General features: G+C 45.1%; 1 protein-coding gene across 1 annotated transcript in view; it reads right to left on the bottom strand.

Annotated features, from left to right (window-relative positions):
- Positions 1–14,299, bottom strand: part of UBE3B (ubiquitin protein ligase E3B) — a 95,997-nt gene that overhangs the window by 21,464 nt on the left and 60,234 nt on the right. The window contains exons 20-21 of the mRNA XM_078767888.1: positions 3,282–3,392; positions 531–668 (exon numbers count right to left, since the gene is read on the bottom strand). Coding sequence (XP_078624014.1) covers positions 531–668; positions 3,282–3,392 — 249 coding nt within the window. The remainder of the gene's footprint in view (positions 1–530; positions 669–3,281; positions 3,393–14,299) is intronic.

Here is a 14,299-nt window from a genome sequence, read left to right on the forward strand (position 1 = left end):
TCCACCATCTTTAGCCAAGTCTTTCTCGGTCTTCCCTGTCCTCTACTTCCTTCGACATTCATTTCCATCACTCTTCTCAACCAGTCACTTTCATCCTTCCTCAACACATGACCAAACCATCTCAACCTGTTTCTCTTCACAGCATCAATCACAGGCTCTATTCCCATCATCTTTCGCAATTCATCATTTGTCTTCCTCTCTCTCAACGATACTCCGCATATCCACCAAACCATTCGCATTTCCACCCTTTCCAGCCTTCGTTGCTGCTCTACGTTCATTACCCAATACCCATGTCTCGCTCCCATAAATCATAACACTTGTCACACATGCAGCATACACCTTTCCCTTCAGCTTCAACGACACTAACAGTTCTAAGAGCGTGATTTCCTTATAAGAACGTGAAGGAATTAATCTGCTCAACATAGTCAACTTTTGCTGCCTCTTCGTGTATTTGTGCTTTTGCATAAAGTGCATGATGAATTCATACCTTAATCTCAGCACATCTGATGGTCACACATTGTTGTTGATACCTTTATGGATGTGAGGTTCTTGTAAAATTCTGCATCTAGTGAAGGAAGTTCATCGATAAAGCTGTAAGATGCGCTCGTATGGACACCACGCACTTGGCTGAGGAAGAATGGTGCAAATGGCACGTCCACTACGATTCCCTGTCAAACATGAGGCACGTTAAACGAGTCAAAATTAAACATCGTGTTTTTGAGGCAGGATTAATATGGTGACTTGAGAAATGTTATGATCGATAGTCGTGGCAGCGATTCTAATGTAAACAAGTTATGTGAAACCATCCCTACATCTTTCTTTGAATAATGGTTGTGGCCCGTCCATCTCTGCACCCATTTGTAATGATAGTCCATGTCCATCGTTTCCATGTACAAATTTGACCAGTGAAAGATTAAACTGTTAATATGCACTTCACATCAACTACCCAACACAACCTGTGCCAATAAACTGCTTCAGCAGCACAAGCACTCTAAAGAGTATGGCAAGTCTCATAATGAATGGTTAAGGCTTTTTTATATTTAACTCCAGAATGTTGCATGCTGAAATGCTGTCAATTAAACTTGCTTTGCTGGAGCATGTATTAATTTTGTGAATGTGGGGAAAAATGGCTTTAGTAGCATAGCCTATGAACAGACAATCTAGAGGGTAAAAAATGACCATATTTTGGTCATATTTTGGCCATATTTTGGTGAAGAACGAATGACCAAATTTCCTTGTATTTTCCTGATACCATCACTCCCAACTGTTAGTCCTTTAAATGGAGTTCTGCCATGCGACTCACTTCACAAGAGAACTCCTAAAGAGGTGAGTATTTCTGTGTTTAGGCTAACCAATCAAAAGGCCTTCATTCACAGCTTGATGCAGTACTGCTCTCTCCTTTGGGTTGGCGCCCCCTGCATCACACTTGCCCTACTTGATGACGTCTTCAAAAGCAAGACCCTCCAAATTATTGGGAATTCCCGAGACTAAGCCGAGTGTCTACGCCTGTAATTTTAGCATCACAAGGAGGTTGGTGGCCTCTCTGTATTCTATTGCTTCCTTTCTGGAAGTGGCTTACAAATGGCCTAACAAGTATGTGGCAATCCAGCACTTTGGGGTACGGTGTTATTTGAGAGGGAGCATCCACGAAGCTATCCGTCTGTATTAACTTGTAGATGTTATATACCCATGCTGTACTTTGGAAAATAGGACATTTGTGCTCGTATGTATTCATTCCATCACAAATGGGTTTTCATTAGCAATAAATCTGCTACGAACTGAGGTATATGGTAAATATAATAGTGTGGAAAGATCCATATGAATCATATTGCATGCTTTTTGTTATTTAGCATAAAATTCCATGTAAATTGTGCAGGGCGGTAAAGTGTATGGATCAGGATCATCTCAATATTACGAGTTCCATTACAAGAAACTTCAACGCAGGGTTGCCAAGCCTGGGTAATGGTTTCCAACCTATGGTTGTTTGTCTGCGTCGTGACATTTTTAAATGCCGAGTGTCAAGCAGGGAAGCGGCACGTACCATTTTTGTCTTTGGGATGACTCGGCCAGGATGAGGTTCAAACCGCAAACTCCTTGGCTAAGAGTGACGCTCTAACAATATGATGCCACCAAGCCTTGTCGATAATGTCGATAATGCCATCATGTTTCATTTTAGCACATTTATTTTTCATGCAAAGATTGTACAAGAGTACATTGACACAAGTTTGGCCAATTAGGCCCTCATGCCTGTGACATTGACTTTATCTAATATGTATTCATCTCCGCAAGACCAAATGCGTTCATCGTTAACTTCTATATTAACTTCCATTTCTTGAATAGCATGGGCAATGTAGCCTCGGCACAAGCACACATTGGCCTAATTTCCTTTGAGACACCATCAGATTTTTAATGAAAGCAATCTTAAACTGAGACAGTACAGCTGGCACAATATATACATCTGCATGATAGTTTCCTCTGATAACGTTTCCCCTGAGGTAACTATCAGAACGGTGGTCTTTCACCAAATATTATGCCACCAGTGGTTGAACCCAGAATAAACAGCTCAATTGCAAGCATGCCGTCTAAAATTTCCTGCTGTCCCCACTTAACCATTTACAACACTGTACATTCATGTAAGGAACACGGTGGCTTGAGATTTCAACAGGCAACACTTAAGGACCAGAGCGATTACGCCATTCAGTTGCAATAACGACCAGATCTGATTACGAATCTTTCTTCTTCACAGAGTTGGTGACCAAACAGTACATTTTCAAAGAGAAGAATTGAGGGGAAAGAAAGTTGTGCAAAAATATAGAAAACCAAGTGAAAGCAGGTGAAAACTAGAACGGCACTTGGTCAAGAACATACTTCCACCAGGGTGAACAATATACCTTTTGTATCCCACTGAAAGGCTGGAACTGGATGCAGACATGAGCCAGAATCGAATCGGCTTGTTCTTGTAATCTACCCAACTCATTCACCAAGTTTTGTAATAACCCGTTAAATAACTTTTCGAGATATCATGCCATGTATCGTTTTTAGCCCTAATCACACAATGGTGAAGAATCATTAAAACGATTATAGTATCCAGACCCGGATCCGATCCTTCACCAAAATCTCATCATTTCGTCGTCGTCACATACCCACCCTGTTAAACCAGACTGAGATCCTAACCCAGTGTAGGCAACTTGAGTGTGCATAGCTCTAGGCCTAGGGGGTCTAGGCCATCCATTCTGCCAATCAAACATTGATTAAGGTATAAATTTAGAGTAAATTCTCACCTCATATACCGCCTTTCCCAACATTTTCCCAACAAACTCGAGTAGCTGCAAATGGTTCTCGTGGACGTAAGAGCTTGGAGACGGGTAAAGGCATTCATTTCCACTTGTTGTCTGCGGAAATGAGAAAAATGTGAAGCAAAATGGAGAATCTTATGTCTGGCACAGCCAACGCAGTTGCAAAACAATAAAGTTCAAACGGAGTGTGGAGTTGCAAAACAAGAAATTTCAAACGGAGTGTGGAGATGTAAAACAAGAAGGTTCATGGTGTTTGGTTCAACACTCGACACATTGAAAGGGGGTCGAATTTGGCAAGAGCACTACCAGTCTATTTGAGCTAAAGTTACCATGGAACCTATGGTGTTGAAAGGGTCCTGCGCTATCCTTTTAAGTTATGTGGTTGTCGTGACATTAATGGTGAAAATGATTAATTGTTCGGCTCCTCTTTTCTCCCATTTGAGGAATTGCCTTCCGGAGGCAGTTCAATTGCAATCTTCTCTCCAGCGTTTCACATTGGTGGTACTCCAACATCTCACGTTACCCCCACCTCCATCCCGATATGCGATATTTTCTACCCCCATTAACTCAACTCACCACTCTTACTTGCAGGTTACTGCATTTCCTGATCTCCTCCTCTCTCTCCTCTTTTTCCATTCATTATTTCCCTTGTTCATGTCCAGCTGTGGCCCCACTGACTCATTGTCAGTACACTGTCTTTTCCCCCATCCGTCTACTCGTTTTCCCATGAGCCAGAACTTTGTATACAATTTAAAAAAAGAAGCTGTGTCCCCATTTTGTGACAAAACTATCATGTGGATAAATTTAATTCAAATTACATAACTCAACATAATGACCGTTATCATCAAGAAGAAAACTTCACAAAGACTCCAACGGGTTCTTCATGTCAATTCTTCATACCGTGGGTGTTCTCAGTTCAATGGAAAGTTACAATGTTGCCCTGGAAGTGCGATGGCAAGGTGAGGAATTTTTCATGGCGAGGAACAAAAAGGAGCACGTCTGAAGTCAAGTGAGTATAGGGATAGGAATTAAGATTGTAATTAAATTGCATTAAAGAGACTTTTTCCACCTTGCTCTCCTGCATTCAACAACATATCTCTTCTTGCTGTATCGCTAACCTTCCTTTCCCTCTTGTGCCGTAATTGATGCAATCTCAGACAGCATTGACAGGTCTATTTTACTCCACCCTTCTGCACACATCATGGTATTTGGTGACTTCAACGTTCACCACAAGGATTGGTTGGTACACTCTCGCAATACCGACCCTCCTGGTATCAATGCCTATAATTTATCAATCTCTCAAAACCTCACCCAAATTGTTTCCTCTCCCATTCATATTCCTGACCGTGCTTCTGATGGGAGATACCTGTGTTACATATTTATGGGAATGTATGTGAATTACTATTCAGGTCTTTGCTTATCAATGTGTAGTCGATTAAGGGTTGTTGTGGTTGGAGGGTCAGGAGCCCTTCTGGAAAAAGAGACCGGAAACGGAAGGAGAAAAGACACGAGGTCGAGAGAAGCGACGAGGATTCTTCTTCCTCGCCCCGCTCCGACGAGAGGTGGGATCGATATTGAGCCGTGTGGAAAAGCGGCGTTCCCGAGCCCGTCTGGCGAGAGGAGTTACCGGGACGGATACCTGCCCGGTGGACACGTCAAGCTGCCGTGTGGCCGTGCACCGACCCAGCGTCTGGCACCGTTCGCGGCACCGTCTACAAAGACGCGTACGGGTCGCACGTTGGGGCCTAACCCGCGTTGCAAGCGGCGTGTGGCTTTTGCCTGCTGTACAGTACCCGCTTTGCGTGGCCAAGAGGGGGCTGCAACCTTGGTTCCCGGTACGATACATGCCCGGTGGAAAAACGTCCACCCGGGGTTCGTTCAACCGCCCGAGTGCGGCGAAGCCAACCATCATCTTGGTCAGGAGGGGCCCAGAGACATTGTGAGGGACAGAGACCAAAGGGGGTCGTGAGTACAAAAGGGGACACACGTATGTAAGATGGCCATCTTAATCATCTAGGGGATTGATTGTTGAGTGTGAATTGTGGATGTTGGATTGCTCGGGGAATATATCCTTGATTGTATCATTGAAATTGTATGGTATCATTACCATTGAAATATATCGTTGAAAATCAGTTTTCTCTTGGGTGGAATTCCTAGGGATTGCGTTGCGAAAGCGCATATATAATACCACTGTCTGGCGAAGTTCCTCTCACGGTCCGGGGGTCACCGAGACCAGGTAGTCACCGAGGGGACCACGTAACAGAATTGGGGGCTCGTCCAAATTACGATTTGCGGATTCGCAATTGGGTCTACGTCCGGGATCTAAAATTGTATAAAATAATAAAATAATATTTTTATTAATTAAAATTTATTAATCAAGTATTAATTGGTAAATTTTTGGGGAAATTGGGGGTAAAGTATTGGGTGAAGGTTAACAGGTGTTAACGATAGGCACCATGACGTTTGTGGCACAGAACTTTGCGGTAACCCCGAGTGAGGCACAGTTCCGAGCGTTACTAAAGTCGGACCTCTTGAAATTGGCCAAACATTTTAACTTGGAGGTCCGAACTAATTTGAGGAAGGCAGAGTTGCAGGCCACGGTGATACAATCTATGGTGGGATTAGGAACATGGGACGAGTTAGCCTGGGAGTGGCTACCCAAAGAACCAGAAGATGTTGAGCTCCGGAAACTGGAGTTGCAATTACGGAGCCAGGAACGGATCAAAGAAGAAGAAAGGAAAGCAGAAAAGGAAAGAGCAGAAGAGGAAAGGAAAGCAGAAAAGGAAAGAGCAGAAGAAGAAAGGAAAGCAGAAGAGAGGAGAGAAGAGAAACAAGCAGAGGAAAGGAGAGTGGAACGAGAACTCCAGGAAAGGTTAAAAGAAGAAGAAAGGAAAGCAGAAAAGGAAAGAGCAGAAGAAGAAAGGAAAGCAGAAAAGGAAAGAGCAGAAGAAGAAAGGAAAGCAGAAGAGAGGAGAGAAGAGAAACAAGCAGAGGAAAGGAGAGTGGAACGAGAACTCCAGGAAAGGTTAGAAGGGAGAAAAGCAGAGGAGAGGAGAGCTGCCAGGGAACTCGAAGCAGAGGAGAGAAAAGCCGAAAGGGAGTTGAAGGAACGTGATCTGGCGCTTCAGCAAGAGATTAAATTCAAGGAGCTGGATTTAATGAGAGAACGGGGAGAGGCACCACCCTTGCTGACGGGGTCGACACCTAACCAGAAAACCTGGGATGTGGGCAGACATGTGAGGCTGGTTCCACCGTTCAGTGAAAAGGAAGTCGCGAAATTTTTTCCACACTTTGAGAAAGTGGCTCGACAATTAAACTGGCCGGAGGAGGCCTGGACCATACTAGTGCAAAGTGTGCTGGTGGGAAAAGCTCAAGAGATTTATTCGGCGCTACCAATGGACCAATGTGCAGATTATGAGGTACTGAAGAAGCACATCCTCAAAGCCTATGAGTTGGTTCCGGAAGCTTACAGGCAAAAATTCAGGAATGCCAGGAAGAGGGAGAGTGAGACCCATGTGGAGTTTGCCAGAGTGAAAGAAAACATGTTTGATCGGTGGTGTGAGTCAAAAGGAGTCGGGAAAGACTTCGAAACATTGCGTGACTTGATCCTGGTGGAGGAATTTCAGCAGTGTGTCCACGAGGACATCAAAGTGTACCTGCAGGAAAAGAAAGTACCAAAGTTGTGGGACGCAGCCACCATGGCAGATGATTATGCCTTAACCCACCGAATAGGGGTCCACGAACCTAACTCCTCGCCTAGATCTCCGCAGGGGAGGTGGGGAACAGCAGGTGCGGAGAACGACAATACATGGCGGCGGCCTCGAGAGGATTATGGGGACAACGCGGATACCCCACCTGTTCGAAATCAGAGGGATGCGGGCCCAAGACAAACTTATATTTCGGGGGGCCCGAGGCAGACCACGAGTTTTTCCTCGGGGCCTACTTGCGCTTTTTGCAAGAAACCTGGACACTTGATGTCCAGTTGTTACCGCATGAAAAGGGAAGACCCAGAGCGGAGTCCGACTATTACGACTCCAAATGCAATGGCCATTGTGAGAAATCGCCATCAAAAGGGTTACCAACCATTTATTTCAGAGGGGTTGGTGTCACTGGATGGAGCCTCGACTAACCGGAGACCGGTTAGGATATTGAGGGACACAGGAGCACATCAATCTTTAATGCTTGAAGGCATTTTGCCATGGTCCGAGGAGACGGCAACGGGGGATAGTGTTCGTTTACAGGGGATCGGGGGCGGTGTTAGTGCTCCACTTCATGTCATCCATTTGGAGTCCGATTTGGTGTCAGGACCGGTCACCGTCGGTTTACAAGCCACACTTCCTGTAGAGGGTGTATCTGTGGTTATCGGGAATGATTTGGCCGGGGGTCAAGTTTATGGTAACCTGAGGGGTGGTAAAGAGCCCAGCAGGGAAAATAACACCACACCAGCTCGGGATGGCGACAAAAGTACCAAGTTATTTGTAGGGGGACTGAACTTCAAAACGGAGGAAGAAGTTCTGACCTCTGTCTTCAACAGATATGGGCCGCTGGTGGAAGTGCGGTTGGTAAGAGACAGGGAAACGCAACAGTCAAGAGGGTTCGGCTTTGTCACGTTTGCAAGCACAAAAGACGCCAGAGAGGCAGAGAAGAATTGGAATGGCAAGGATTTGGAGGGTCGGACCATAACAGTAGGGAAGGCATTTCGTAGGCGTCGAGAGGTCTACAGGAGAGTACAACTGGGCGGTAGTTTTTGTGGTGGCCGCAATCAATATTATTATGGAGGCTCCCTGAGTTACGGCTGCTCCCGAAGGAAGGATTGTCAAAGTAGTGGCCGAGAAGGAGACCGCTATTCATGGGACTACAGTGACAAGCGGTCCCACCATAATTATTCGGGAAGTTCTGAAAAGCTGAAGCACTGAATGCGGCGGAGCCGCCGAGCCAAGATTCCTACACGGATTAACCGTGAACGCCACGTTCCTAAAGGCGTCCATGTAGTGAACTTTCATGCACGGACTAACCGTGAACTCCACGTTCCTCAAGGCGCCCATGTAGAGAACTTTCCTGCACGGACTAACCGTGAACTCCACGTTCCTAAAGGCATCCATGTAGTGAATACTCGGCTTGGCCTCCCGGAAAAAGTGCTATCGAGTTGCTTAACTTTGGATCTTTGATCAACCCCTTAACCTTCATTCACAAGAAACTGACAGTCAAAGTCAGAGGGTCATGAGATGGAGTTTGGCTTGGCAGGAGTCCAACGGGAAATTGAACATGTAAAGGGCAGGGACAATGTCGTTGCTGGTGCTTTGTCCAGAGTGAATTACCTTTGAAAATCTCTGGGGGTTGTGTGAAATTTTGTTGCTTTATTTTTAAGTGATAACTGTGCCCGGGGGGAACTGATAATGTGGGGGGGGTTGAGTTATCTGGTTTGTTTATCCAAGTTGGCCGGCAAAGAAAGTTTTCGCTGGGTTCAAACTTTCTTTCTTGAAGGGGGGGGAGTGTTACATATTTATGGGAATGTATGTGAATTACTATTCAGGTCTTTGCTTATCAATGTGTAGTCGATTAAGGGTTGTTGTGGTTGGAGGGTCAGGAGCCCTTCTGGAAAAAGAGACCGGAAACGGAAGGAGAAAAGACACGAGGTCGAGAGAAGCGACGAGGATTCTTCTTCCTCGCCCCGCTCCGACGAGAGGTGGGATCGATATTGAGCCGTGTGGAAAAGCGGCGTTCCCGAGCCCGTCTGGCGAGAGGAGTTACCGGGACGGATACCTGCCCGGTGGACACGTCAAGCTGCCGTGTGGCCGTGCACCGACCCAGCGTCTGGCACCGTTCGCGGCACCGTCTACAAAGACGCGTACGGGTCGCACGTTGGGGCCTAACCCGCGTTGCAAGCGGCGTGTGGCTTTTGCCTGCTGTACAGTACCCGCTTCGCGTGGCCAAGAGGGGGCTGCAACCTTGGTTCCCGGTACGATACATGCCCGGTGGAAAAACGTCCACCCGGGGTTCGTTCAACCGCCCGAGTGCGGCGAAGCCGACCATCATCTTGGTCAGGAGGGGCCCAGAGACATTGTGAGGGACAGAGACCAAAGGGGGTCGTGAGTACAAAAGGGGACACACGTATGTAAGATGGCCATCTTAATCATCTAGGGGATTGATTGTTGAGTGTGAATTGTGGATGTTGGATTGCTCGGGGAATATATCCTTGATTGTATCATTGAAATTGTATGGTATCATTACCATTGAAATATATCATTGAAAATCAGTTTTCTCTTGGGTGGAATTCCTAGGGATTGCGTTGCGAAAACGCATATATAATACCACTGTCTGGCGAAGTTCCTCTCACGGTCCGGGGGTCACCGAGACCAGGTAGTCACCGAGGGGACCACGTAACACCTGCTGGATCTCTTTCTGTGTTCTAACCCCGGTGATTGTGTTGCCGATGTTCTGCCTCCAATCGGTAACTCGGATCATTCCACTGTTTCTGTTTGTGTCTCCTACTCCTCATTCTCAACTCCAGTGTATCCTTTTCAACACACTGTGTTTCAGTTTGGGAAAGCTGATTGGGATGGATTCCGTTCATTTCTTGCTGATCTGCCTCTGCCGAGGAAATAATAGGGCTGCCAAGGAAATAATATGGCTGCCGAGGAAATATCCCAATGGATTTGCACTGGTATAAAAAATTAAAAAAACCACCTTTAGAGGCCATTTTTCCCCGCAAAGTGGGTGTTGGCCTTTTTCGGGAACCGTGGTTGTTGTTGTTTTTCGGTCCCCTATTTGAAGCAATGTTTTACGGCCGGATGCCCTTCCTGACGCCAACCCTTTTTGCCGCCTTTAACGACAAACAGGGAATTACCAGTGAACTGGTACTCAATTAGCCGACCTCGGAAGGATGACAGGCTGAGTCAACCCCCCTGGCGTTAATTCAGCGATCGACCGGGATTCGAACCCAGGATCCTTGGATCCTAAGCCGGCACCCTAGCCGCTAGCCCAACACCAGGGAGGATTTGCACTGGTATGGGCATTTATATTCCGTCACATACCTATCAAGTGAAGGTCCATTCCAATCCATGGTTCACTCCAGCTTGTGCATCAGCAATTGCTCATCACAACCACTATTTCAAGCAGTATCATGTGCAAGGGTCTCTAGAGTCCAAATGTCTCTTCCGCAAAGCAAGTAACCACTTTAAAAGAGTTATTGAGAATGCCAAGCAACAATATGCTGCTTCTGTAGCCGATAACATTGCGACTCAGCGGCTTGGCTCTCGGGACTTTTGGCGGATTGCCAACAGTGTACTCAACCACAATAAATCTTCTATACCTCCTCTTTTTCATGGACCAGAGGTTGTTACTTCACCTCTGGATAAGGCTAACCTTTTATCTAACCGCTTTGTTTCTAATTCAACACTCAATGATCAGGGATACCCTCTTCCTGATTTTCCATCTCGTACAGACTCTGATATTCTTGTTCCATTTATCACTCCGAAGAAGGTTGCCAGAATTATTCGTACCCTAGATGCCTCAAAAGCGACTGGTCCTGATGGAATCCATGTGATTGTATTGAAAATGTGTTGTCCGGAACTGTCACCGATTCTTGCCAAGCTATTCAACATGTGCTTGTCTGCTTCAGTGTTTCCTTCATCATGGAAAGTGGTTTCTGTTGTTCCTGTTTTCAATGGTGCTGGTGAGCATTCTGAACTAAGTAACTATCACCCCATCAGCCTGCTTCCTGCAATAAGCAAGGTATTTGAATGCTTCATCAATGATCAACTTCTCAGCCATCTGGAGGACAATGAACTTCTCACTGACTGTCGGTATGGCTTTCGCTATTCTCGCTCTGCTGGTGATCTGCTATCCTTAATTATAGCTCATATCAACAGGGCATTGGAGCTCCAGGGTGAAGCTTGATTAGTTGCTTTGGATATCTCAAAAGCCTTTGATAAAGTTTGGCACAGGGGTCTGCTCCACAAGCTTCAGTCATATGGTGTATCTGGAGTGATGCATTCAATCATCTCAGCTGTCCTTACAAATCGCAAGATGAAGGTGGTACCTGAGGGTCAATCTTCTCCTCCTTGCTCCATAAATTCTGGTGTTCCACAGGTTTTTGTCCTTGGTCCCACATTGTTCCTTGTTCATATCAATTATCTTCCTGATAATGTTCTGTCTCAGCTAGCCATGTATGCTGATGATTCCTCACTCTTCTGTACATCTGCTGATTCACTCAATGCCACTCGTAAAGAGGTCGGAGTTTCTCTGGACAATGATTTGGAGAATGTCTTGAAGTGGGGGTAGACTGGCTGGTAACCTTCAATGCAACGAAAACTAAACTATTGTCCATATCTCGTTCTAGAAACAGGTCTTTCCCTTCTGCACATGGGATCTTCAACCCTAACAGAATCATCGGAGCTTCGGCTTCTTGGTCTGGACATGTCCTCTAACCTCCGTTGGGATAAGTACATTTCTGGTATTGCTAAGAGTGCTTCCAAGTGGATTGTCTTTATCGAGTGCAGAGGTATTTACCTCCTGAGGCCATTTTGTACCTGTATAAGGCAACTATACGTCCCCTCATGGAGAACTGTTGCCACATTTGGGCTGGAGCACCAGCCTGTCACTTATTTTTACTTGATATGCTTCAGAAACGCATTGTCAACCTGGTTGGTGTGGAGATGGGTTCAACTCTTCAACCACTCTCTCACCGTAAGTCGATTGCCACTCTTGGTTTGTTCTACAGATATTTTCATGCTAAATGTTCTGTTGGACTTTCTAACTTGGTTCCTCCCGTACGAGTGTTTGGACGTAAGACTCGGTTTGCCATCTCCGCTCAACCATACACTATAACTGATCCAAAGTGCAAAACAAAAGGCTTTGCAGATAGTTGTATCCCTCGTGCTGTCTCGCTCTGGAATTCACTACCTCTAACATGCTTCCCATTATCCTACGATTTACTCTGCTTTAAGAGGAATGTCAAGTCATACTTCCTACATCTTTGAGGTTTAATCGCATTTTACTCGACCTCTGCTATTTCTGGTGTCTTGGATGTTTTCTTGTTATTTTTTTATTTTTTATTTTGTTTTGCTTTATCCTTATATTTTTCTAACTTTCTCTTAGCCCCTTACATAGAGTGGCTGTATGCCTTGACTGGGGTGATGTCCATAAAAAAAAGAAAAAAAAAACCTGACCAATTATATAAATTTCAGGAAATTAATTAACAATACAAAACTAGTTTATCTTGGTTGGATAAGTATCCACCCCCCTGAGTTAATACTTTGTGGAAGCACCTTTGACATCAATTACAGCTGTGAGTCTGTTGGGATACGTCTCTTCCAACTTCGCACAACTTGATTGGGCAATATTTGCTCATTATTCTGTACAAAACTGCTCAAGCTCAGTCAAGTTGCATGGGGAGTGTTAATGGACAGCAATCTTCAAGTCATGACACAGATTTTTGATTGGATTTAGGTCGGGGCTCTGACTGGGCCACTCGAGGACATTTATCTTTTTGTTCCTTAGCCACTCCAGCATAGCTTTGGCTGTGTGCTTCTGGTCGTTGTCATGCTGAAAGATGAACTTCAATCCCAATTTCAGCTTTCTTGCAGAGGGCAGCAGGTTTTCCTCTCGGATTTTTCTGTATTTTGCTCCATTCATTTTCCCTTCTATCCTCACAAGTGCCCCAGTCCATGCTGATGAGAAACATCCACATAACATGACGCTGCCACCACCATGCTTCACAGTAGGGATGGTGTTCTTTGGGTGATGTTCTGTGTTGGGTTTGCGCAAACGTAATGATTTGCATTTAGGCCAAAAAGTTCCTTCCTGGTTTCATCAGACCACAAAACCTTTTGCCACATGGTTTCAGAATCTCCGGAGTGGTTTTTGCATACCTCAAACATGACTCAAGGTGGGCTTTTTGAGCAATGGCTTCCTTGTTGCCACCCTACCACACAGGCCAGACTTGTGGAGTGCTTGGGATATTGTTGTCACATGCACACAATGACCAGTCTTTGCCATAAAGGTCTGTAGCTCTTTAAAAGTTGTCATTGGCTTCTTGGTGGCCTCTCTGATCAGTCTCCTTGCTTGGTCATCCAGTTTGGAGGCACTGCCTGATCTAGGCAGGGTCATGGTGGTACCATATGCCTTCCACTTCTTAATGATTGGCTTGACTATGCTCCAAGAGATATTCAAGGCCTTTGAAATATTTTTTATACCCATCCCCTGATCTGTGCCTTTCCACAACTTTATCCCAGATATCTTTTGAAAGCTCTTAGTGCTCATGGTTGAGTCTGCTGTGAAATGCACTACCCAGCAGAGGAAACTGACAAGAGCAGCTGATTTTATTCTGAAATAATCAGAATCACTGCAATTTAACACAGGTGGAGGCCAATTAACTTGGTGTGTGATTTTGAAAGTGATTGGTTACACCGGAGATAATTTACAATTGCTATTATAAGGGGGGGGGGGGGGGGAGGGGTGGGGGTGGACACTTATCCAACCAAGATATTTTAGTTTTGTATTTTTAATCATTTTTCTGAAATTTGTAGCATTGGTTTTTCAATTGGAACTTGTGGGTAAAATGTGTAAAATGTATGTGTAAAAAAGGTGGAAAAAGTCTGATTGAATGCAATTTAATTCCAGCCTACAAGGCAACAAAAGATGAAAATTTGGAAAGGGGGTGCATACTTTCTGTAGGCACTGTAAGTACTGTACAGTGTACATAGATATGAAGGTGATTATTTAAGTTATCCAACTTCGACAACTGTGGTCTCGCAGCCGAGTGCAAAAATGCCAAGGTCAAATGCTGTCATCAAGCAGATGAAAAGTTAGGCTAACGACTAGTTTGGCCATTATTGGGTCTCGTCAGGGAAACACATCGCTGTTCCATCCATTAAGTGACTATGAAGCCTTTCGGATTTTACACTGGCTAATGATACACCACTAACTTTGATTGGTGAGGCCACCATGACTCTTTGGGTTTAGTTTCCCTTGAACATACAAAACAGTTTAAAAGCGTGACA

Source organism: Myxine glutinosa, chromosome 14, assembly GCF_964187855.1.
Source record: "Myxine glutinosa chromosome 14, kmMyxGlut1.1, whole genome shotgun sequence".
Lineage (NCBI taxonomy): Eukaryota > Metazoa > Chordata > Myxini > Myxiniformes > Myxinidae > Myxine > Myxine glutinosa.